At 44.6% G+C, this 25,722-nt stretch overlaps 2 protein-coding genes across 3 annotated transcripts in view; one reads left to right on the forward strand and one right to left on the reverse strand.

Moving 5' to 3' along the window:
- LOC128402016 (tropomodulin-2) overlaps positions 1–25,722 on the forward strand; it is a 50,491-nt gene that overhangs the window by 19,235 nt on the left and 5,534 nt on the right. For both annotated transcript variants that reach the window (XM_053365752.1, XM_053365751.1), the window contains exons 3-7: positions 1,490–1,646; positions 11,534–11,656; positions 13,094–13,177; positions 21,562–21,692; positions 22,434–22,541. In XM_053365752.1, coding sequence (XP_053221727.1) covers positions 1,490–1,646; positions 11,534–11,656; positions 13,094–13,177; positions 21,562–21,692; positions 22,434–22,541 — 603 coding nt within the window. The remainder of the gene's footprint in view (positions 1–1,489; positions 1,647–11,533; positions 11,657–13,093; positions 13,178–21,561; positions 21,693–22,433; positions 22,542–25,722) is intronic.
- Positions 1–25,722, reverse strand: part of DMXL2 (Dmx like 2) — a 530,204-nt gene that overhangs the window by 4,074 nt on the left and 500,408 nt on the right. The gene's annotated exons all lie outside the window — the stretch shown is intronic.

A 25,722-nucleotide genomic window follows, 5' to 3' on the forward strand; every position in this document is an offset into this window, starting at 1 on the left:
AAGGATCACAAATCAAAATCTTCACAAAGCTCAGAGGTACATGTATTGTAAGACTCGACCCGTGGAGGATGAAGGCAAGTTGGTAGGAAGAACTACCAAAATTTGATAGTTCCTAAAGGGCAGTTTCGAGGAGAACAACTTTTTTTGAAAGGCTCAAGAGAGATTTTTTTCTTTTTCTTCTTTGGTGGCAGCCATAGTGGTTCTTTTTTTATTTCTCACAACATTTTTGTCACTGACTGAGGTGCTTTAGCGGCTATTTCCCCCCTCAGAGTGACAGCGTTTTTCAAGAGGGGGGCTGGGAGGCAATTTTAGGGAAGTTTTAAATGTTTGAAGTTTTATTCTGTTTTTAATACTCTGTTGAAAGCTGCCCAGAGTGGCTGGGAAAACCCAGCCAGATGGGCGGGGTATTAAATAAATAAATTATTATTATTATTATTATTATTATTATTATTATTATTATTATTATTATTATTATTTTGCTGTGGCTCCTCTCAAAACTGTAACCAGCCCTGTTTTTCTGAAATAAATGATATGCCACCCACTGGATAGACAGTAGATATTGATGGTATATAATTTCACTTGCATAGTGCTCCTGGAGAAGGATTGTAAGACTTGAAATGTGTTGGCGTTGGGCTAAAAAAAATGTTTTCAGCGCTCCTTTGGAAGCTCCTGTCTCATCGTTCTTTGCTCCCTAATGAGCACACGCAAGAACTGGGTGTAAAATTAGAGATAATGTGGAAACTTGCTGAAAGTCCACCGTCTCTCAACTATCATCTGGCAGCAGTGATTGCAGCAAGCTACGGCAGTGGGAGAGATGGAAAACAAGGGCAAACACTAGCTCTGGCTCCTTCCATCCCGAACTGTTTTCATATCTGCTGTTTATCAGGATAACCATTAATTCATTCAAATGAAAATTTTACACTCACATATCCAACATACATCATAAAAACAAGATTCCAGAGAATCTCCTGAACCCCTTTGCGGGTCCTATTGTTAATCATTTCCTCCTGCATCTTTTATGATAATCCAAATCTTTTACAGCTCCACTATATCCCAAATTCACCATTAAACTACAAGTGTTATTCTAATCCTGCTAACGATTTTAATTGTTTACAATGATTTTTTAAGATAAATTATAAATCCCGCCCCCCCCATTCCTTATTAAAATTCTGGTCTTCCTGATTTCTGATTCTTCCGGTTATTTTTGCCATTTCGGCATAATCCATCAACTTAATCTGCCATTCTTCTCTGGTAGGGACTCGACTACTGTTTAAGAACGTGTATCCGAGTCTTTAAAAATGTGCACCTGAGTTTGCGCTCCCCTTTCCTCTTCCCTACCCCTCACTTTTTCCTTTTGTGTCGTGTCTTTTAGGTAGTAAGCCTGCCTTGGTCTAGCTGCTCTGGGAACCTAAAGAATTGCTCTAAATAAAGACAGCAGTTTGCCATCCTACTAACTCTCTGATTCCCTCTCTCGTGTCTGTCTTGACAGAATGCGCTTCTGCCGGCAGGCTTTCGCCAGAAGGATCAGACCAGTAAACCTGCCACAGGACCTTTTGACAGAGAGCGGTTATTGTCCTACTTGGAGAAACAAGCTTTGGAGCACCAAGACAGAGAGGACGTTGTGCCCTTTACCGGAGAAAAGAAAGGTAACCCTTCATCTTCATGGATAGCCAAAATGGCAGGGTAAATGGGTGGCCTCATGCTGAAAATCAACCTAGCAATGGAAGTTCGGTGCCAAGTGGCAGACTTTTAACATATGATTTGTATTCTTCTTCTTTGACGATCACTCATAGCCAAGTAAGATTGTCTTCCATAAACACGGTTTTAACAATGAGTCCGGAAGTGACTGTGGAGGCCAATTCTGGATCCACACATCCTTCCACAGTGGGGACATTGGTTTCCGGGCGGGAGTTGATCACGGTGTGGATTTTCCATCGTGCCTTCCTCTTAGCACGTTTCTCCTTTGCGTCCTGAGTTCGAGTGTCTTCAAAGCCCATGACACCTTTGGTAAAGGCTGTTCTCCAACTGGAGCGCTCGCAGGCCGGTGTTTCCCAGTTGTCAGTGTTTATACTACATTTTTTAAGATTTGCCTTGAGAGAGTCTTTGAACCTCTTTTGTTGACCACCAGCATTACGTTTTCCATTTTTAAGTTTGGAATAGAGTAGTTGCTTTGGAAGGTGATAATCAGGCATCTGCACAACATGACAAGTCCAATGATGTTGAAGAATCATTGCTTCAACACGGGTAATCTTTGCTTCTTCCAGTACACTGATATTAGTTTGCCTGTCTTCCCAAGTGATTTGTATAAACGCACCCTGGTAAATTACAAATTTGGTCTCTGGTCTGCCCCCTCAGTCAGAAGCTATTTTGTCCTAAATCCACAGTTAGGCAGTGCATTTTTTTTAAAGGACCAGTCAAAATGCAACAACAGCAGCAGGAGCAACAACAACAACAACAATTTATTATTTGTACCCCGCTCATCTGGCTGGGTTTCCCCAGCCACTCTGGGTGGCTCCCAACAGAATATTAAAAGCACGATAAAACATCAAACATTAAAAACTTCCCTAAACAGGGTTGCCTTCAGACAGTGAGCCAGCTTTTAAGTTTTGCAGAGTTTCTTTTCAGGGTGGGTGTAACGCAAAAGCGACAAAAAACAAAACCCCATAAAAATAGGCATGGTGTGGTGTAACCACAAGTCTGCACCTGGACACAGGATGGGGAAGATATGGCCGCCCAGGTGTTGCATGAACTACAACTCCCATTACCCCTGGCTATAGGCTTATGCTGGCTGGGGCTGATGCGAGTTGGAGTCCAACAACTGGTCAAAGTGGGGAAGCTGATTTTCAAGCTTCCTTAAGGCTGTATACACCCCTCCCAAAAAGAAGAAACCTGAGAATTGTAGTCAAGGGTGTTGGGAATTATAGTTCTGTGAGGGGTGAACTACAGTTCCCAGGATTATTCTGGCGGGGTGCGCGTGCTTTAAATGAACGCTGTGTATGTGAACCGCTGTATCTAAGGACAGGTTGTCTGAAACTGGACTCCTGCGAGTGCTGTCTTGCTACGATAACCTTTCGCCGTACGCATGAGCCCTGTGGGAGACTTCTGGTCTCTTGCACAAGATGCGTCTCCTAATTTGAAGCTGGCAACACATTATCGTCGTTGCGTAAGGGTCAGGCGCGAGCGAGGCTGGCAGGGCGTGTGATCTATGTGGCGTTTCTGACCACAATATTTATTTTGGCAGAGCCTGTTGTATAAATGAGAGGGTGACGATTGTTTGGAAAGCTTTCGTAGCCTGATCCTCCTCACTGGAACTGAGATGTTTGGGGGGATGTTGCCAGATCCACTTCTGGGAAGGAAGAAGAGGCGCCTGCTAGAAAAGGGGAACCAGCCTTCGGTTGTGAGAACTGGCAATGACCGGGGTGTGTGTGTGTGTGTGGCTGCCTTGGAGGCTCAGACCTGAGGTTACCCATCCTTCAGGCAGCGACAAGCCAGTTGGCAGTTAAGCAGAGGGACAGCCAGTCTCAGAGCAGCGCACCTTGCGCTATTGCAGATTTATGGAAGCGGAGGCACTTGTGCATTTGTATCGCGTGACATTGCGCTGAGACTCTCCCTGCGCTTCTTTTTCAACTGCTGAAATGGCTGCGCTCACACACAAAACAACAACAAGCAACACGTCAGCTAATGATACACTAACAAAATCTTCATAACATTAAACCATTTCAAAATTTATAAACAGAATTCATACACCCTTGTGCAAATTAATTGAAACAAACAATGTAGTTTATTGTACGAAACTCACAGATACATGTACAAAACTCACATTAGTAACGGATATGAGCTCCACTATTTTAAATCAGCGTTTGAACACGGTTTGGCATGGAGTCTACTAGTTTCGAACAGTCACTGTTGATTTTTGGATCCCTGGACCACACTTGAATCAGCACCTGAATGAGCTTCTACATAGTCATACCTTCTACAGCACGGAGGCAACTTTTGCATATAGCCCACAAATTCTCAATGGGATTTACGTCCGGGGAATTCCTTGGCCAATCAAGTACCTGTGTTTGCTGCTCTGTCATGAATTTCTTCACCACTTTTGATGTGTGACAGGGGGCTAGGTCCTGCTGCAATATCCCAGTACCGCCAGGATACCTCTTTTCCAGCTCTGCAAAAGCTCTCTTTCGTAGAACCTCAATATATTGTGGCGAGCGCATCATTCCTTTATTGGCTGCAGGCTTCCGACACCATAATGATCAACTGACTTTTCGTGTTTGTTTTGAGTACAAGATAGAAAACATGCTTTGCTTCAATTACCATATTTTTCGCTCTGACCTGACCATAGGGCGCACCTAGTTTTCAGAGGGGGAAATCAAGAGAAAAAATATGATTCCCCCCCCCCAGCCTGTGCACTTCTCCCAGACCTTCTCCCTGCTATTGCGGGAGGTGGGGGAACTCCCCCATCTCCCGCAAAAGCCCACAGGAGGGAGAAGGGACTGACTCGGCCAGTCAGTCCCTTCTCCCTCCTTGGGGAAAAGCCCCCAAGAATGGCGCGTAGAATTCCCCCACCTCGTAGAAAAGCCCGCAGAAGCCGCACAGCCTTTAAAGAGCGCACGGCTTTTGCGTGCTTTTGCAGGAGGTGGGGGAATTCCCCCATCTCCCGCAAAAGCCCACAGGAGCGCTGCTTTCCCCCACCGTCAGCCTCAAAGACCAGACTCTCCTGGCTTCAGCGAAAGCAACGCGAAGCCTCCGGAGTGCAAGCTTCAGAGGCTTCGCGTTGCTATCGCTGAAGCCAGGGAGCCTGCATTCGCTCCATAGGACGCACACACATTTCCCCTTCATTTTTGGAGGGGAAAAAGAGCATCCTATAGAGCGAAAAATACGGTAATTTGCACAAGGGCGTATAATATGTGCATGGAGTCACAAATAATAGGAATCAAATAAATGTTCCATAACCAGGAATGGTAGAGTTGGTAGGTCACTGTCAAAGATCACAGAAATGGAGGCAAAATGCCTTTCCACAGTCAATATCCTACAAACCTGAGATGATAGGTGCTCTGAACGTAACAATAGGGTGCTCCGAGCACAGCAGCAGACAGAACAGTTCTTCCAGGATAATGAACTGTTTCAATGATAATTCTTCATTAGCTGGCAATAATGTAAAATGAAATCCATTACATTCAAATACAATACAAAGATTGAAATGACAGGCCTGCATATAAACAACCAATAATAAATACATACCAAATTAATTGTAAATGGCCATGGATCAGCAATCACTTAAAAGCAGGCGTGGCCAAACTTGGCCCTCCAGATGTTTTGGGACTACAACCCCCATCATCCCTAGCTAACAGGACCAGTGGTCAGGGATGATGGGAATTGTAGTCCCAAAACATCTGGAAGGCCAAGTTTGCCTATGCCTGGCTTAAAAGTGTAGTAAGCTGATACTGTTGGCAGAACCCTTGTAGCTTTATAAAAGCTACCCACAGGTGCAATGAATCACATAAAATTTCAGGAAATTTAAAGATACAGTATCCAAAAATCTGGCAAAGGGAACACCAACAGTAGCCATATTGTCAGAAAACTTCAATAAAACAATTAAAATCTAATTCAGTATTCAAAGTCCCCGGGTGGAGAGACATTTTGGACTCACAGCTGTCCATGGAGGCGCAGGTTAATTCTGTGTCCAGGGCGGCTGTCTACTAGCTCCATCTGGTACGCAGGCTGAGACCCTACCTGCCCGCAGACTGTCTCGCCAGAGTGGTGCATGCTGTAGTTATCTCCCGCTTGGACTACTGCAACACGCTCTACGTGGGGCTACCTTTGAAGGTGACCCGGAAACTGCAATTAATCCAGAATGCGGCAGCTAGACTGGTGACTGGGAGCAGCCGCCGAGACCACATAACACCAGTTCTGAGAGATCTGCATTGGCTCCCAGTACGTTTCCGAGCACAATTCAAAGTGTTGCTGCTGACCTTTAAAGCCCTAAATGGCCTCGGTCCAGTATACCTGAAGGAGCGTCTCCACCCCCATCGTTCAGCCCGGACACTGAGATCCAGCGCCGAGGGCCTTCTGGTGGTTCCCTCATTGCGAGAAGTGAGGTTAACAGGGAACCAGACAGAGGGCCTTCTCGGTAGTGGTGCCCACCCTGTGGAACACCCTCCCTTCAGATGTGAAGGAAATAAGCAGCTATCCTATCTTTAAAAGACATCTGAAGGCTGTTCAGGGAAGTTTTTAATATTTAACGCTGTATTGCTTTTAACACTGGATTGGGAGCCGCCCAGAGTGGCTGGGGAAACTCAGCCAGATGGGCGGGGTATAAATAATAATAAATTATTATTATTATTATTATTATTATTATTATTATTATTATTATTATTATTATTTAAATAGGTAAATCAGTCTGGTTTCTTGTTGGTGCACACACGGCACTTGATCCATCAGCTCCCTTGTCCTTCCCTACCGATGCACAGCGGAGCCCACTCCCTGCTTTTAAAAAATAATATTTCAAAAGTGTACTTTTTGCCAGCACCAGTTTAAAAATAAGAAGGATAGGCAAATGCATGGCTGCCTCGCCACTGAGTTTGCTCCCCATGGACCTATTGAAACACACACACCCCCGACCAAAAGAACCCCACTCCCAGCTTTGGGGACCCTCCTCCACAACTTCCAGATTCAAGCCCCACCCAAAAAAGTTGTACCTTGAGACCTGGTCTGGGGCAAAGTAGGAGTGTTCTTTTAGATTGCACTTAGTGCCAAAGTGTGATATTGCGCAGATGGTGCAAGTGAGTCTATTGATGCTTTTTAAAGAAAAATGAAAAACACCATCCCATGTGCAAATATTTCACTCTGGAATCAAGGTTCAGCTGTACCAGTATGTACCACATCAGGGGGAGGGACAGAAAGAACGCCGCCAGAGGTGAGAGTTTAAAATCCACTCTTCTTCCTAGAAAAGCCCTGCAGTTAGTCATTTATCTCTCTAGCTCAGCAACTTTCCCCTTTCTTTGAAGCCGATGGCTTCGCTAGGGAATACTTGAACAAAAAGAGCTCTCCGTGTCAGCCAGCTGGTTAAAAGATGAACGCTCAGTTGCGTGTGTGTTCTTTAAAGTCAGCTGCATGGTTTTGATTATGTTGTGGAATAAGCTGGGGGAAGCAGGGCAGGAGGAAAGAATTCCAAAAGCTTCATAGGAAGGCTGTGGAATTGGGAAGGAATTTGATAGAGCGACTGCTCGTATTTTCTTAGGCATCTTAGGAGGTTGTATAATCTTTGAAGGGGCATGGCTGTGACTATCATGCAAGGACCCTACACTTCTGAATTTGCCACTAGGCTATTGTACTTAATGGACCTCTTTACCCGCACTTTTGACACTTGGAATGCATGTTTTTAGAGCCCACTTTCTTTGTGTTAATTTTAGGTGAAAACTTTTAAATATTGTGCTTTAATACTGATGTTCAAGTGTTCCCTAGCGAAGCCATCAGCTTCAAAGAAAGGGAAAAGTTGCTGAGCTAGAGAGAGAATTTACTAATGTTGTTGTTTAGCCATTTAGTCATGTTTGACTCTTCATGACCACATGGACCAGGGCACACCAGGCACTCCTGTCTTCCACTGCCTCCCGCAGTTTGGTCAAACTCATGCTGGTAGCTTTGAGAACACTATCCAACCACCTCGTCCTCTGTCGTCCCCTTCTGCTTGTGCCCTCCATCTTTCCCAAATCAGGGTCTTTTCCAGGGAGTCTTCTCTTCTCATGAGGTGGCCAAAGTATTGGAGCCTTAGCTTCAGGATCTGTCCTTCCAGTGAGCACTCTGGGCTGATTTCCTTCAGAATGGATAGGTTTGATCTTCTTGCAGTCCATGGGACTCTCAAGAGTCTCCTCCAGCACCATAATTCAAAAAGCCTCCAGAATACTTAGCCACAACAACATGAAGCATTCCTCTGACCAATCAGAGTGGCTTTTTAACAAATGGTAAGGCTGATGGTTAAAGAAGGCAGGCGAGAGGAATTAAGCAGCCCTGGGTACAAAGCCTCCAGAATTGTTGTTTAGTCCTGTCCGACTCGTCGTGACCACATGGACCAGAGCATGCCAGGCACTCCTGTCTTCCACTGCCTCCCGCAGTTTGGTCAAACTCATGCTGGTATCTTCGAGAACACTATCCAACCACCTCGTCCTCTGTCGTCCCCTTCTGCTTGTGCCCTCCATCTTTCCCAAATCAGGGTCTTTTCCAGGGAGTCTTCTCTTCTCATGAGGTGGCCAAAGTATTGGAGCCTCAGCTTCAGGGCTGATTTCCTTCAGAATGGATAGGTTTGATCTTCTTGCAGTCCATGGGACTCTCAAGAGTCTCCTCCAGCACCATAATTCAAAAGCATCAATTTTTACTATTTACTAATACACAGTTCTAATTGTTGCAACGTGCCCTGGGACCTTAAGCTGAAGGGCAGGTAATAAATTGCAGCACTTATTATTGTTATTATTGTTATTTTCATTGTCATTATCATGAATATATTGCAGGGGGACATAAGGTTTTAATGGGCATTGCTAATATGGGGAGAAGTACTAGCGTGGAGGCATTCCTTTGGGAGTTGTCATAGTATTGCTAGCTTCTAAGTCTGGAAATTATGAATCACCTCCCTAAAAATAATACAAGCAGCTAAATATCACAAGGCAAAATCAATCAACTCCCTGCATTATTTGTCTCTTGTTCCTCGAATGCATGAAGCAGCCTTAAACTGAATCAGACCCATCTAGTTCACTTTTTGTCTGGGTTCTTCACATTAGTAGCCAAACACTGCTAGGTCTTTTCCTTTTTATTAAACTAATGCAAAGAGATGATGAGCTCAAAGAGTTGGACCAGCTACATCAGTGGCAGTAGTGAACCTCATGCAAGATTGGGAATGTAGGGCTACATCCAATGCAGTGCTAAGACAAAGCCACTTAAAGAATCATAAAGTTCCTGCAACGCAGGAATTGCAAAAAAATAAAATAAATAAAAATTTCTGACAGATGGCCATTCAACTTGTTCTACTGACAAATGTTTTGTGATGCTGGAACATGGTTGCCTCAAAGAAGAATTACCGACGATTGAAGAATGGAGGATGAAGTTAATGGACTATGCAGAACTAGATAAACTAACAGGAAGAATCCGAAACCGGCGGGACCAGAAATTCACGGAAGACTGCAGTAAATTTACGGACTATTTGAAAAGCATATGTGAAGATCAGACGACGTTTGTAGGTTTGCAAGAAGTTCTGTGAGGAGCATTATGGGAAGTACTGCAAAAATAAATAAGAGGAAGGATAATTTGTTAAGAGACTTAAAGGCAATATAAAGTTAAGAAATCTATAAGTAGTGGACAAAACGGTGGGTTATCAGAGGTCTGATGGAAGTCTAAAAAGATTGTATAAGTGATAAGTTTCGTGGTACATTTTATAATCTATATGTTAAAATCAATAAAAATTATTATATATATATAAAAAAGGAACATGGTTGCCTCAAAGAACTTCTGATAACTTGCAGGGGAAATCATGTTCGTTTGATTCCCACAGAAAGTGCTTTGTAAAATCTAGGGTCCATCGGATGCTAGCAATCAAATAGGCAATGCAGCTTTGTGGAGACAGTTTTTCAGAGCCTGTGAGGCTTTCTGAAGGCTTCTGTGTGATGGGATGTTCCCACAGAGGGGTGCTTCTTAGAGAGTTGTCGGATCCTTGGAAAGCTTTGTCATCCGATTCATAAAATGGGAGGAGAATGCACTTGATGTTCTAGCTCTGCTCTCGCCGGAATCCATAGGGAATGAGATGACGTTGGCTGATGGGAAAACCCAGGCCAGGATGCAAATGTCTTGGAAAATCCTCATAATGAAAGCCAGCTGCTTAGCGTTCGCTTCAAGAAAAAGATACTTGGGCGCTGGCCGTGTTTTAAAATGAGCAACAACTGAATTCGTAGCATTTCTTTTAATTTCATTTATTCCTTTTGTGAAATTTATATTCTGCTTGAGTGTAAACAACAATCAGTATCCAAACATACCCCTGTGTTGCAAAGAGAACGTCAACAATGTTTAGGCAACATGACGACCATATACATACGTAATAGACAATCTTTATAGAATTCCTTCAAACAATAACAAGTTCAAAATGAAATCTTAGTCTCAAAGTCTCTGAAATTCAGTAAATATAATGTCCAACACTGAACAGAGTATATTGACTGCTGTTTCGTAGATCTTCGTCAGCGTGGTGGGAGAATATAGAATTGCTTCATAAGCTGAAAATAAAATTTTACGGACGGTGACCTGCATGACATATCACTTTACAAAAAGGAATTCTATAAAGATTGTCTATTATGTATGTATATGGTCATTGTGTTGCCTAAACATTGTTGAGTGTAAACAAAGGCGGTTTGCAAAAAGAACGTTACGGTTCAAAAGTAACTGTAGAACAACATCTTTATTGGGACTACCTAAAAGGTCACAAAACATCAAGCAAGCTTTCCAGTTCTCCAAAGCTCTTCTTCATCAGGGTTCACCAACCTTTTGGAGCCTGGGGACAGATTGGCAGGCTGGAGAAATTATTGCAGGCACCACATCTGAGCCACAACTTATTCTACTGACCACAGCAGGATGCTTCTATTAAACCTAATTTTAGCAGGGAGAGGAGGCCTGTGGGTGCCAGGGGAGGCCTTGTGGGCATGTGTACACCTGTGGGCACCACCCTGGGTTCTTTGCAAGATGGAGTTGAGCAGGTGTCGGGGCCCTTTGGCCTTCTAGATGTGCTGAACGACAACTCCCATCCGCTCTGACAGGCATGGCCAATGGCCAGGGATGAGGGGAGTTGTAGGTCAGTAACATCAGGGCTCAGGACCGCAATGCCTCAAGGACCACCTCTTCCCATAGGAACCTACCCAGACCTTGAGATCATCTTTTGAGGCCCTTCTTTGTGTGCCTCCTCTGTGAGAGGTCCGGAGGGTGGCAACATGAGAACGGGGCCTTCTCTGCAGTGGCTCCCCATCTGTGAAATGCTCTCCCCGAGGAAGTCTGCCTGGCGCCTTCATTACACACCTTTAGGCACCAGGCAAAAATGTTCCTTTCCAACCAGGCCTTTGCCTGACTTGATCTACATCCTATACCCTTTTTAAAAATGTTGGCTCTTTTGGGTGTTTTTTTTCTTGGGTTGTTGGTTTTGTTTTGATTTTATGGATTTGATATTTTATGTGAACTGCCCTGAGACCTTAGGGTATAGGTCGGAATAGAAATTAAATTATTACATTGAGAATATCTGAACTCTCAGAACATCACCAGTATGGGTCTGGAAAGTGGATAAACAGGCATATTTTTTTTCCTTTTTCCAACATTTGCCCGGGATGGTCAGCAGTCACATGTTCCATGACGGCATTGACCAGAATCTGGGCATTCACACTACACAAAGCTCCATGCAACTTCTCTCTGAATAAATTCTTAAGTGGGTGAACCCTGCCAGCCTTACTGATGGTTACATCACCACCATCCAGTTTATTTTGTTTCTCTTCCTTTCCCCTTTTTCTTTTTAAAGGAAAAGCATTTATCCCTAAAGAAAGACCAATAGAAACCCGCACAGAGGAGAAAGTAACTCTGGATCCAGAATTAGAAGAAGCCCTGGCCAGTGCCTCTGACACCGAGCTGTACGATCTAGCAGGTTTGTTGCCATCTTTGAACAGTTGGGTTATCTCAAACTGGGCCTGGGTATCTTAACACAGCTGGCAGCAGCAGCCCTGCAGTTTTTTTGCAACTCCTACCATGCTTCTTAAGGGGGCTATCCATGATGCTGCAATATAAGCTGACAGGACCAAACCACACATTCTGTTTTTGTTTTTGTTTTATACACACACACACACACACACACACACACACACACACACTGGGACGCGGGTGGTGCTGTGGGTTAAACCACAGAGCCTAGGACTTGCCGATCAGGAGGTTGGCGGTTCGAATCCCCGCGACGGGGTGAGCTCCTGTTGCTTGGTCCCTGCTCCTGCCAACCTAGCAGTTTGAAAGCACGTCAAAGTGCAAGTAGATAAATAGGTACTGCTCCGGCAGGAAGGTAAACGGCGTTTCTGTGTGCTGCTCTGGTTCGCCAGAAGTGGCTTAGTCATGCTGGCCACATGACCTGGAAGCTGTATGCCGGCTCCCTCGCCCAATAAAGCGAGATGAGCGCCGCAACCCCAGAGTCGTCCACGACTGGACCTAATGGTCCGGGGTCCCTTTACCTATATATATATATATATATATATAACAAAAACAAAAACAGAATGTGTGGTTTGGTCCTGTGTGTGTGTGTGTGTGTGTGTGTGTGTAATTTTCTGTTTTACAATTTAGAATATTCATTTAAACAACCTTAAAATATCAAAGACTTCTCTTTCCATGGTTCATTTTGCATAACATAAATCCCTGCATATTTTATATAAGCTAAACCATTCAGTATATCCATCAAAACCACACATTCTGTTAGCAACAAAGCTGTGCCTTTCCCTCCTGCACACAAAAAGCTAGTGTGGGGTTCCTGATGTGGATCGGGTCCTTAGCATGGAGGGCTTTAACCCTTTGTCCCCTAACTATCCTTAAAAAAAAAAAAGAAACAAAGGAGACTCGCCCCTGATTACAGGTTTGGGATTCCCAATCTGGACTGGGACCACAATCAAGGCTTAATGCCCCCTGGATGCTAGGACCCCTGTACTTTAAAGGCATAGCTATGACTCAGTAGCCCAAGTCCATAAGTTCTTATAGCACAAAGGCAAATGTAGATCCCCCCCCCCCAAGTTTTTCCATTGCTGGGCTATTGAAATCCTATATTGCTGGGCCTTCTCGGTGGTGGCACCCGCCCTGTGGAACGCCCTTCCATCAGATGTCAAGGAAATAAACAACTATCCGACTTTTAGAAGACATCTGAAGGCAACCCTGTTTAGGGAAGTTTTTAATGTTTGATGTTTTATCGTGTTTTTAATATTCTGTTGGGAGCCGCCCAGAGTGGCTGGGGAAACCCAGCCAGATGGGCGGGGTATAAATAATACATGATGATGATGATGATGATGATAGCTGAAGCTTACACCTGTACTCTGGTTGATGGTTTTTACAGCTGTCCTAGGAGTACACAACCTGGTCAACAACCCGAAGTTTGATGAAGGAACCACCACTAAAGATGGCAAAGAAACCGTGAAAAGTAAGCAGGCACTTTTCTTTCTCCCAGATGGTTTGCAAGCATCCAAGCAGGCAATGGAAGCCGAAGGGGAAATTCCAGACTATTGCTGTTTTCGGGTGGGATTCTGGCAAGGGCTGAGGGCCTTCTGGCGGTTCCCTCGCTGCGAGAAGTGAGGTTACAGGGAACCAGGCAGAGGGCCTTCTCGGTGGTGGTGCCTGCCCTGTGGAATGCCCTCCCAGCAGATGTCAAGGAAATAAACATTGGAAGGCAACTCTGTTTAAACGTAAAGGTAAAGGGACCACTGAGCATTAGGTCCAGTTGTGGACAACTCTGGGGTTGCAGCGCTCATCTCGCTTTATTGGCCGAGGGAACCTGCGTACAGCTTCCGGGTCATGTGGCCAGCATGACTAAGCCGCTTCTGGCGAAACAGAGCAGCACACGGAAATGCCATTTACCTTCCCGCCAGAGCGGTACCTATTTATCTACTTGCACTTTGATGTGCTTTCGAACTGCTAGGTTGGCAGGAGCAGGAGAAGTTTTAAATGTTTGATTGTATTTTTAATATTCTGTTGGGAGCCGCCCAGAGTGGCTGGGGAAACCAAGCCAGATGGGTGGGGTATGTAAAAAATAAAATAAAATAATTATTCAATTGCATACAGGCAAATCCAGGTTGCAGAATTGGAATGAATGCTCATTGAGTTGCCAGGGTCATCTAATTGCTGTGCAGTCAAATCAGGATGAATGCTCAACATAAATGGGTTGTATGGAAGCACATTAAGTTGCACCTAGTTTATACATTAAATATCTTCTAGGATAACAATGCACACGCACATGACTAGGAACTCTCCTCTCAGCAGCAAGAACCATCATAACTAGACACTGGAAGGACGTCTCAGGAATGAACATTGACGGCTGGTACCCAAATGTATGGGAAACAGCCCTAGTAGAAAAGTTAACCAACAAACTTATTACAGTGGTACCTTGGGTTAAGAACTTAATTCCTTCTGAAGGTCCATTCTTAACCTGAAACTGTTCTTAACCTGAGACACCACTTTAGCTAATGGGGCCTCCCACTGCCGCCGCGCGATTTCTGTTCTCATCCTGAAGCAAAGTTCTTAACCTGAGGTACTATTTCTGGGTTAGCGGAGTCTGTAACCTGAAGCGTCTGTAACCTGAAGCGTCTGTAACCCGAGGTACCACTGTATTTATTAAATTTGTATACAGCCTTTCCTCCAAAGATCACAACATAAAAAGATAAAATCATTTGTTTTTCAAGCATTTCAAAGCAATTTAAAGACCTTAATGGCTTAGGACCATGGCTTACTTCTCCCATATAAACCTGCCCATATATTAAGTTCTTCTGGAGAGCATCGTCTCTGCATCCCACCAACATATCAGGTACATTTATCAGGAAATGGGCAAAAGAGTTGTCTCCCTGCCTGCACCCAGGCTCTATAACTCCCTTCTTGAGGAGGCTCATTTGAAGCCCTTTAATGGTTTTTCATTTATATACATTGTACTTTTGACCGACTTTAAACCAACTACCTTTGGATCTGGGCCTTTGTGTGGGGGCTGTTTCAGATTAACTGCGATTCCAATTGTCTTCCCATATTCGTAAAGCCCCTGGGAAATGTGGAAGAAACGGGGCAGTTTTTATTCCACCCAAAATGAGGCTGATGTTATAGCCCTCCCTGCTAGAGGCTCGTATGCTGCAGCCCTCAATGGGCTTATGTTGCTAATTCATGTCCCTCTCTGTGATCATTTTATCTCTCTTTTTTCTGCAAAGGTCCACCATTCCAGCTTGGTGGGTCTGCTAAGCTGCACTCCTGTCACATATTTAGCAGCTAGGAATTTGCTTTGTCAGACATCTTCATTCCAAAAAAAATACTCCCTTCCCTCCAGCAGATAGTTGTTGCTTTGTTTTCAATTGGGGAGAAAAACGGTGAGGGATGCATTTCAGGAGCCTCTGAAGAAATAAGATTATAAGCAGACTGAACGAGGAGAGGCTGCACAGGAGGGAAGTTAAGGAGCTGTTGTGTTGCACTGGTTAGACTAGGGTCAAAGAGACCTGGATTCAAATCCTGCCGCAGCCTCCTCAAAAGCTGGCGGGGCAAGCGCTGTCTCTTTCTGTCTCTTAGTCCAGTCTAGCTCATGGGACTGTAGCAAGGATGAGGCCTGGGCGATATATCAATATTGTGGGAATATTTAGGGATGTGGGGGAGGATATATTGTCTAATATATCCTAGCCCAACTTGTCTTTACAAGTTCAACAAAATCAGCAGAGTTAACATTCCCCTTTTTTAAACACACGCACAGCAGATAGCTTGCTCAGACTCGTTAGAGTCTCTGTAAATATTTCCTGGTATTTCCCCCGTTTAATCCCTCCTAAAATACGACTCTACGCAGTCTTCTGTAAAGTATAAAACGTTTACTCAAAAGTAATCTGTTCACACAAAGGATCCCAGAAGGCAGACTTAAAAGGTTAGAACATAGTTTAAATGTGGTGACTATCTCCTTATGGGAGAAAGCCCCCCTTCTCTTCTCTTGGCCTGGAGCCAAGGGTGCATCTTAGTAGTGCTGTTGTTAAGATGGCGTCGATAGAGACAAGAGAGACAAGATGGTCGCCAGCCTGTGATTCTGGTTCTTTCTTACTTCAGGAGAGGCCACGCCCATCTCAAGTTACACATAGGAAGTTTCGTTTCAGTCCTGGAAAGCAGGAAGTTGCGGCTGGAGGACTGAGACAACCTTCATGTCTACTCTAGCTGTTAAGTTGTGGGTGAACATATCAGACGACACAGCGATTCTTCAAACAGCTCTTGTTTATTCACAGGCCAGAACAGAACTGAACTGAAGGGTTCAGCCAGCCTGCTTATATAGAGCTCCACTAGAACGCAACAGTAACCACTTTCTGTAACTATCCAATCACTGAACGTCACTTTCAATCCCTTATTTGCATTTTCACCTGAGTGAAAACTATCTACAGTATCCCCCTGCTGGCCCAGGGTACATAACACTAGCAATGTTGTGTTTGACTGCACCTGATTTTTACATCCCACAAATATATTGCCCAGGACCGGTATGATGAGCAGACCGCCATGGCTGTTTCACTCAGCAGTATATCGCTGGTGAAACCGCCACCGCTCCTGGGTCCCTCTGCTAGTGACTTCCTTCAGTGAGCGTTGTTAGCAGAGTGACTCAGAAGCGGTGGCGGTGTCACCTATGATACATCACTGAGTGAAACCGCCATCCCACTGTGCCTTCACACTGCGCAGAGGGAGAAAATAGCTGCATTGGCGAGGCACCTATGCAGCTTATTCCTCCCTCTGCATCTTTAAACTGCTTGGCTGAGGAGTGAGGGGTGGCCGCTCCCCTCAGCTGAGCAGTTAAAGGATCCCCCAGCTTGGTGCTGGCTCCCACACAAGCAGGGGAAGCACTAGGGATGGCTCTGCTGGGGGTGAGGAGCCCTCCTGCACCCCAGCTGCGCTGTCAGGCTTCAGATAATCCAACCCCTCCCATGGCTGGCAGCCAAGAAGTAGATAAACGAGAAGAGTTCTTACCAAGTCTTTTATTCAATATTCACAGAGAGCTAGATGTAGAAATGCCATCTCTCTCAGATAATGGCGTTGATCCGAGGAAAATCCCACCCCCTCCGTCTTTCCTATTCTACGCCATCCCTGTGTCGGCTGACCTGTGCTTTCTGCCTCTGAGCTTTCGGTTCTCCTACTCTCAATGCACGCCGGGTCCTGGGAGGGGTTGGGTCAGGAACGCTTTCTAAAGACACTGAGTCTGTCGGCTGTCTCTCCCCTGGTCAGGACCGGATTTAGGTTTGATGAAGCCCTAAGCTATTGAAGGTAATGGGGCCCTTTATATGTCCAGCTGTCCTTGTTCAACAACAAATCGTCGCTGTTTTAGACTTCCAGAACATATTAAGTTTAAGATACCACTGTATATAGAAGATACCACCAAGATACCACTGTATATAGAAATGAGCAAACCAGTGATATTTTTGGGGAGCAGGCTAGCAGGCAGGGCCCATTACTTACATCATAGGAGCGTACACAACACAAAACTGCTTCATGTAGGTTTTATTTTATTTGTTTTTTATCTTATACAGTGGTACCTCGGGTTAAGTACTTAATTCATTCCGGAGGTCTGTTCTTAACCTGAAACTGTTCTTAATCTGAAGCACCACTTTAGCTAATGGGCTGCCGGAGCATGATTTCTGTTCTCATCCTGAAGCAAAGTTCTTAACCTGAGGTACTATTTCTGGGTTAGCGGAGTCTGTAACCTGAAGCGTCTGTAACCTAAAGCCTATGTAACCCTAGGTACCACTGTATGTTGGAAATGTACATCCAGTTTTTTCCCCTTTAAATTTTTTGGGGGCCCCCAAGAGAGTGGGGCCCTAAGCTATAGCTTGTTTAGCTTATACATAAATCTGGCACTGCCCCAGTGCTGCTTCTTGCTGCTGCTCCTTTCCCAATATTTCCCAGCTTCTCCCCTCTGCAGCCTCTGAACTATGACCTTCTGCAAACCACCGTTCTAAATCTATACTGTCCTCCTCTTCTCAGGAAGGATCAGGAGGAGGGGGGCGGTCCCACCTTTCTATCTCAGTCCAGTCCCTGACACCAGACTTACAAACAAGCTGCCTTTTCCCAGCCCACTAGGCGCTGGGGTGAAACCGGGAAAGGGAAAGGGGGGGGTGGAGTTTGGGAATCCAAAGGGTGTATAATTATAATTTGTTTTGCTTTTATTTTGTTTTGTTATTTGTATGAGAATTGAGGAAATCGTGGAAGGGAATTTAGGTCGACTTTAGAAAAAGGCTTTAAGAATAAGCACGGATGTATAATTATTGATGTCTATAAGGCAAAATTGGTTTTTCAAAATGAACTAAATATAAAATATAAAACATAAAAAGGTTAAAAATTAGGGACAAGAACTTGTTGAACTGTTGATTAAATATTGGTGTTTATAAGTTAAAATTGGTTTTTTTATGAATTAAATATAAAAAGGTTAAAAATTGGGGACAAGAACTTGTTGAACCAACAATTTGAATTGGAATACAAGAGGGGGAGGTATGGGGAAGTCAGGGAAATATGTCATTGAAAATAAGGACTTTGAATTTTATGTGTTTTTAAAATTTTTTGTTTCTTTTTTTTTTTGATGTATTATAATGGAAAAATCTTAATAAATATCATTTAAAAAAGAAGAAGAAAGAAACTGCCTCTGCCCCCACAGTGAGAGCTGCAGCAATTTCACCCAGCCCCTCTCAGGCTGAGGCCAACGCAGCTTGTTTTTTCAACACCGGGGTACAGTCATACTTCAGGTTACAGATGCTTCAGGTTGCGTTTTTTTGGGTTACGAACCTGCCAAAACCTGGAAGTACTGGACGGGTTACTTCCAGGTTTCGGTAGCTGTGCACGCGCAGAAGTGCTAAATCGCGCTTTGCGCATGCACAGAAGCACCGAGTCGCAACCCGCGCGTGCGCAGATGCGGCACTGGGGGTTGCGAACGCTGCGGGTTGCGAACGTGCCTCCCGCATTGATCACGTTCGCAACCCAAGCATCCACTGTATATTGCCAGACCACGATGTTTGTTGATATACCACGATGTTGAAAAGCTGATATCGCCCAGCCCTAGCAAGGATTAGATGGAACCTTGTACACCCCACTGAGCTCCTGGGTGGAAGGGCAGGATTAAAAGAAAAGAAATAAAACAAACCAGTCAATAAAAGCTCCCAGGCAGGGTAGCATTTCATACAACTGCAGAAACAGGATCTGTTCCACAAAAGCTTATCGCACAATACACATGTTACTCTTCAGTTGGGATGGGGCAGAAATTCAATACAGTTCACATTTAAGGCAAAGCTAACCTAAGTTGCAGCTTCCAAGACAATACACACTTCTCTTAATTTTGCAATGCAGTCCTCAAGCTGAGAAATGTATACAAAAATGCATTTTCAAAGGGTCAAGAGTGCATATAATTGCATAGGTTTGTGGAAAATAACATGCAGAACTGTGTTATATTGGGGAAAATTGTAGGGGGAAATTGCATAAAAATGTGCATATAATAGGAGAAATTTTGAATTGCCAATGGGTTTTCATGAGGAGCTGAAGCTGGCAAATTCACCCATCCCAACTCTTTAAAGTGCTGCAGAACTTGCGTGGTTGCTGGAACAGTCTAAGGCAGCTCCCTGTCTCAAATTTCTCTTTAATTTGTATTTGGCTTGAAGATCGCTGGTTGCTAGAAGTATAGCTTTCCATACAGTAGCTGCTTGGGTGGTCTAAGCCTGCTATTTATCTCAGTCTAATATTTAAGAATTACAATTGCAGATTAGCATTAAAAGCTGTGGGGTTTTTGTTTTGTTTTCTTTTTAAAAAAGCACTTGCAGGAATGATCAGTGCTGCTTTATATAGCTCAGGGCTGCCAGCATTGAGAATGGTTGTGCAAGCAAGGCTCCTCAAGACTTGACAAATAATGGGTTGGCAAAGTGAGCAGCTCTTATCTTGTAGGATGTGCAGATGTGGCAATTTCATGAGCACCAATTCACAGATGGAGCATGCAGAGAATGTCCATAAGTTAGTTCAGACCAGCATAATTCTGTAGAACAACAGGGATACCCCTCATTTCTCTCTTTCTAGGATGATATCTTTCCTAATGAGATTCGCTAGTGTTGGGTCATCTTAAATGACAGAATATGGTTGTTGTGGTTGTTATTTATTAAATTTATATTCTGCCCTATACCCGCAGGTCTCAGGGTGGTTGTTATTGTGATGAAACTGTCTGAATGACTATCTGAATAATGACTGTCACCACAACAACAGTTTATTATTTATACCCTGCCCATCTGGCTGGGTTTCCCAGCCACTCTGAGCGGCTCCCAACAGAATATTTTGTTGTTTAGTCGTTTAGTCATGTCCGACTCTTCGTGACCCCATGGACCAGAGCACGCCAGAATATTAAAAACATGATAAGACATCAAACATTAAAACTTCCCTAAACAAGGTTGCCTTAGATGTCTTCTAAAAGTCAGATCGTTGTTTATTTCCTTGACACCTGATCGGAGGGCGTTCCACAGGGCGGGTGCCACCACCGAGAAGGCCCTCTGCCTGGTTCCCTGTAACTTCGCTTCTCACAGTAAAGGAACTGCCAGGAGGCCCTCAGCCCTTGACAGAATCCCACCCGAAAACAGCAACAAGTCTGGAACTTGTGTGAAAAATGATCCCCCAGAATTCCCCATCCTATTTGTGGGTGGTGAAATTGGGGGTGGGGGAGCATTCTCCTGAATATTTGGGGTGGGGTGGTAATTCTGCTGCAATTTGGATGGTGACAAAAAAGGGAAACTCAGAAAACTCATCAGAAAACTCCCTGGGAAAATTGCTGGCTCACGTAACATCCAGTATGGGATTTAGAAAGGTCAAATAACCAAGGTCCAAGAAGCATCTTTAAAAACTGGGCATGCGGTGGGGACACAAATCTTCAGGATGTCTCCCCTCTTTCCCATGACTTTACCTTCTGCGCAACCAGCAGCACATTGTTCCATAGGCATAGAAAACCGAAGATGTCCAAAAAGTCAGTCAATCTGCACAGCTTTCAAGACAAGAAGAGAAGAAGGGATCTGAATGGCTGCTAACTGCTCCAACTGACTGGGCTTTCAGCTTAGCCAGGGATCCTTTCAAGCAACTCACCTGGTCTCCTAGGAAACAAAACATTCCCCAGGATTCCGCAGCTGGTTGTGAGGTCAGAGCCTGGCCAAGGACGGGAGCCAATGGGCTCTGGGCTCCAGGAACACTCTCTCTGCCAGGCCCAGGGCACCACTGGACAACCTCAGGCAGCTGCCAAGCGTCTGACCCTCCTTCTTCCCCTCAGAGAATCCCAGGCACTGAAGTTTACCTCTCACAGAGTTACAATTCCCAGCAACTGAACAAGAATAAGAATAAGAATAGTTTATTTATGCCCAGCCTATTCGGCTGGGTTTCCCAGCCACTCTGGGCGGCTCCCAACAGAATATTAAAAACACGACAAAATATCAAACATTACAAACTTCCCTAAATTTCTCTGTGTTTTTAATAATAATAATAATAATAATAATAATTTTAAAAAAATCTGGCTCCCAACAGAATTAAAAGCACAATAAAACATCAAACATTAAAAACCTCCCTAAACAGGGCTGCCTTCAGATGTCTTCTAAAAGTCAGATAGTTGTTCATTTCCTTGACATCTGATGGGAGGGCGTTCCACAAGGTGGGCGCCACCACCAAGAAGGCCCTCTGCCTGGTTCCCTGTAGCCTCACTTCTCGCAGGGAGGGAACCGACAGAAGGCCCTCAGCGTTGGACCTCAGTGTCCAGGCTGGACGATGGGGGTGGAGATGCCGTCCCAATGCATAAGTGGTTTATGTTCTTTTCAGATGTAGTCAAAGGTGAGAAGGTCAAGCCAGTTTTCGAGGAACCGCCTAACCCAACAAATGTTGAAGCCTCTTTGCAAAGGATAAAGGCAAATGATCCCACGCTCCTGGAAGTCAATCTGAACAACATAAAGGTAGGGATAGCATTGCTGCTCATCTGATTGCCCCATTGTGCCATTTTTTTTATTTGCAAATTATTCCTAAATGGTCTTAAATTTGTTTTATAAGGTATTGTTACGACACTACCCCAATCTCTGAGTGGTGAGAGACTTTAGGTGTGCCTCTGCTTCACCCAGGGTTTGGTTACCTTGGAATAAAAGTCAGCAGAGACTGTGGCATCTTTAGGATAAATGGTTTTATTTACACACATATACAATAGAGGATAGGATGGAGAGGCTCACAACATTACCATCCCAACAGATATTGCTTCTCCATTATATTTCCAGGGAATGACCCTTGTTGCCCCTTCCAACTCTATGATTTGGATTCGAATTCTTTTTTTCTTCTTTCTGTTTTATTATATTTGCCTAGTAACATAACATTATTATATATATTCTATAAAACAAAGAATACAGAACAAAATTCATTCATACTACAATGCCTAACTACGTAACATTAATATATATGGTTTCTGAAAAAAAGGCTTACATAACAAAATCAATTCAAAATACCATCCAGTTTACCTCCCCCCCCCCACTCTAGCCCTCCCCGCCCCCGGTCAGGCCTTCCTTCTTCATATCTTTATCCATGTACACAGTCTGTTCATTCGAGCTTGTATGTTAGGGTTGACTTCCCCTCTTTCTATCCAGTTCCTGTAAAGATTCGAATTCAATAGATATTCGTTTTTAAATATTGTATTTTCTCGATTAATACAGAATATCCCCATTCCAACTTTGAAAGACTTTGCAAAAGCTTTGGAAACCAACACCCACGTGATGAAATTCAGCCTGGCTGCTACTCGGAGCAACGACCCTGTTGCAATCGTAAGTTTGAGAAAACTATTCTTGGGAGACAAAGAAAAAGCTCTTCACTTTTGGCTGAATCACGGTGCAGTGTTCCAAAGGCCGAGAAGCTTTGTCTGTGGGAGTGCAAACTCAAAACCAGCTCTGGGGTCGTGGTGCTTTTGAGATTTTGTCAGCGAAAGTTCTCTCCACGGCTTTCCTCTGCCCTGTTTGAGAGTTCACTCTCTCTCCTTCACTGCCGGATTTGGGAACATAGGAAAACTAGATTTTGTGTTTAGCTGCTGAGCAAGCAGAAACTAATCAGGCATAGCTCTCCTCACCTCTGCCTTTGATACAAAAGACCTCACAGCTGTGCTGCTGTTAAAATGCACCAGGGTCCCAGAAGAAGAAATAAAATGGCAATTCAGCATACTGGTTATGGGGCCGCAAACTGTTTTAGGAAAAAAGTAACCTCCCACACTACTTAATGGCCAAGGGAGTCACTCAGTGGCTTCATGGGCACCTGGGAAGAACCTCAGAGGCATCCTGTTGGTGACTCCTGAGTTACAACAATCCAAGCACATTTTATCCAGAAATTAAATTAGGTCCCATTTTAGAGCTCTAACATCTCTGATTTGTAAGCTGCATTGCTGTCTCACCAGCATCCTTAGATGGAGGAAGCGAGCAAGTACAGTGGTACCTCGGGTTACAGGCGCTTCAGGTTACAGACTCCGCTAACCCAGAAATAGTACCTCAGGTTAAGAACTTTGCTTCAGGATGAGAACAGAAATCGTGCTCTGGTGGCACGGCGGCAGCAGGAGGCCCCATTAGCTAAAGTAGTATCTCAGTTTCAGGTACAGTTTCAGTAAGTACAGTTTCAGGTTAAGAACGGACCTCCAGAACGAATTAAGTTCTTAACCCGAGGTACTGCTGTACGTGCCCACACAAACACACAGAGCATCCTTCCTTCCTCTTCATCCCAGCATGCCTTGCTTCTCAGAACCAATCGCAGAAATGAGAATATTCTGCTGTTTATACTGGCCAGGCTCCAGCATGCTAAATCCTCCTTCCGCTGAGACTGTGGCCACTGCTTCACATCTTGTGAGTTCTTCTTCTTTGAATCAGCAGGGGAGGGGACGGGTGGATCACAGCTGAGGCTTCTCAGTTGGGTCCCCGGATTGTAGAGCTGAAGAGACATACTGGAGCTAAGCGTTGCAAGAACACTTTCCTGCGTGGCCACCCTTTGAAGGATGTTTCACATAACCTGTGGGTGTCGATTGGACAAAACCTCATCCCACAATTTCTTTTACTGAGGGCCAAACAAGTCATGGCACTAAACAGGCCTTTGCCTTTAACAGACCATGGTTTGGTAGTATGTTTGGACAAGGCATAGGCAAACTCGGCCCTCCAGATGTTTTGAGACTACAATTCCCATCATCCCTGACCACTGGTCCTGTTAGCTAGGGATGATGGGAGTTGTAGTCCCAAAGCATCAGGAGGGCTGAGTTTGCCTATGCCTGGTTTGGACCATGCAGAAAGGTAAAGGTAAAGGGACCCCTGACCATTAGGCCCAGTTGTGACCAACTCTGCGGTTGCGGCGCTCATCTCGCTTTATTGGCCGAGGGAGCCAGCGTACAGCTTCCGGGTCATGTGGCCAGCATGACTAAGCCGCTTCTGGCGAACCAGAGCAGTGCACGGAAAAGCCGTTTACCTTCCCGCTGGAGCGGTACCTGTTTATCTACTTGCACTTTGACGTGCTTTCGAACTGCTAGGTTGGCAGGAGCAGGGACCAAGCAACGGGAGCTCACCCCGTTGTGGGGATTTCAACCGCCGACCTTCTGATCGGCAAGTCCTAGGCTCTGTGGTTTAACCCACAGCGCCACCCGCGTCCCACATTGGACCATGCATAGTTCAATGGAAAGAGAGTTCTAGAACTGTGGAGGCGAAGAAGAAGAGGAAGGAGGAGGAGGAGGAGGAGGGAGAAGCTACCCTTCTGACTGGGTTACCTGAGCCACTGTAGGCGGTTTCCAACAAATCAAAACACAATATGACATTAAACATTAAAAAATTCCCTGAACAGGACTGCCTTCAGATGTCTTCTAAAGGTTTTGTAGTTCCTTATCTCCTTGGCATCTGAGGGGAGGGAGTTCCTGTGTCTTGTGCCCACTATCCTAATTGAACTTTCTGGGTGGAAGCTTAAATGTTGGCCCTCGAGCAAAGCTGAGCTTAACACCCAGGCAGAATCACAAGGGTGACTGTGGTCCTTTAGCTAATGGATTCTGAACCATTTAGGCCTTTAAAGTTTAACACCGGCAGTTTGAATTGGGTGTAGAAATACATCTGTAGGCAATGCAGCTTGTGCCAAATTGATGTCAGGTGTTGCAACTTCACGTCATTAACATCAGTATCAAAACTTCCACAATCAATGATTAAATGGGCACAAGACGTTGGACATAATATTATGTTTGCTGACTGGGAACAGTTGTGGACCACTGGGATGAAATTTACGGCATGCAATGCCTTAAGAGAGAATATTATGAAAATGATGTATAGGTGGTACAACACCCCAGTCAAGCTTGCAAAAATCTATCATTTGCCCGATAATAAATGTTGGAAATGTAAAGAAAATGAAGGTACATTCTTTCACCTTTGGTGGACATGCCCTAGGATTAAGGCTTTCTGGGAAATGATATATAATGAGTTGAAAAAGTTATTTAAATATACCTTCTTGAAGAAACCAGAGGCCTTTCTCCTGGGCATGGGAAAAAGGTATTGAGGATGGTGAATCCGAGGAAGGCGGCTGGACCTGATGGCATCACTGGAAAGGTGTTGAAGGGCTGTGCGGATCAGCTGGCGAGGGTCTTTACTAAGATCTTCAACAAGTCCTTACACCAGTCTATTGTCCCACCCTGCCTGAAGTCGTCAACTATTGTCCCTCTGCCTAAAAAATCCACAATCAGTAGTTTGAACGACTACAGACCAGTTGCACTGACTCCAATCATCATGAAGTGTTTTGAGAAACTGATGCGCCGTCATATTATTTCCTGTCTTCCATCAACTTTTGACAACTACCAGTTTGCATACAGGGCAAATAGATCCACAGAGGACGCTATCACCACTACTCTCCATGCTGCTCTGTCCCATCTGGAGCAGCCGGGGAGTTATGTGAGGCTGCTGTTTGTGGACTTTAGCTCAGCTTTTAACACTATCCTCCCCCATAGAC

Source organism: Podarcis raffonei, chromosome 14, assembly GCF_027172205.1.
Source record: "Podarcis raffonei isolate rPodRaf1 chromosome 14, rPodRaf1.pri, whole genome shotgun sequence".
Lineage (NCBI taxonomy): Eukaryota > Metazoa > Chordata > Lepidosauria > Squamata > Lacertidae > Podarcis > Podarcis raffonei.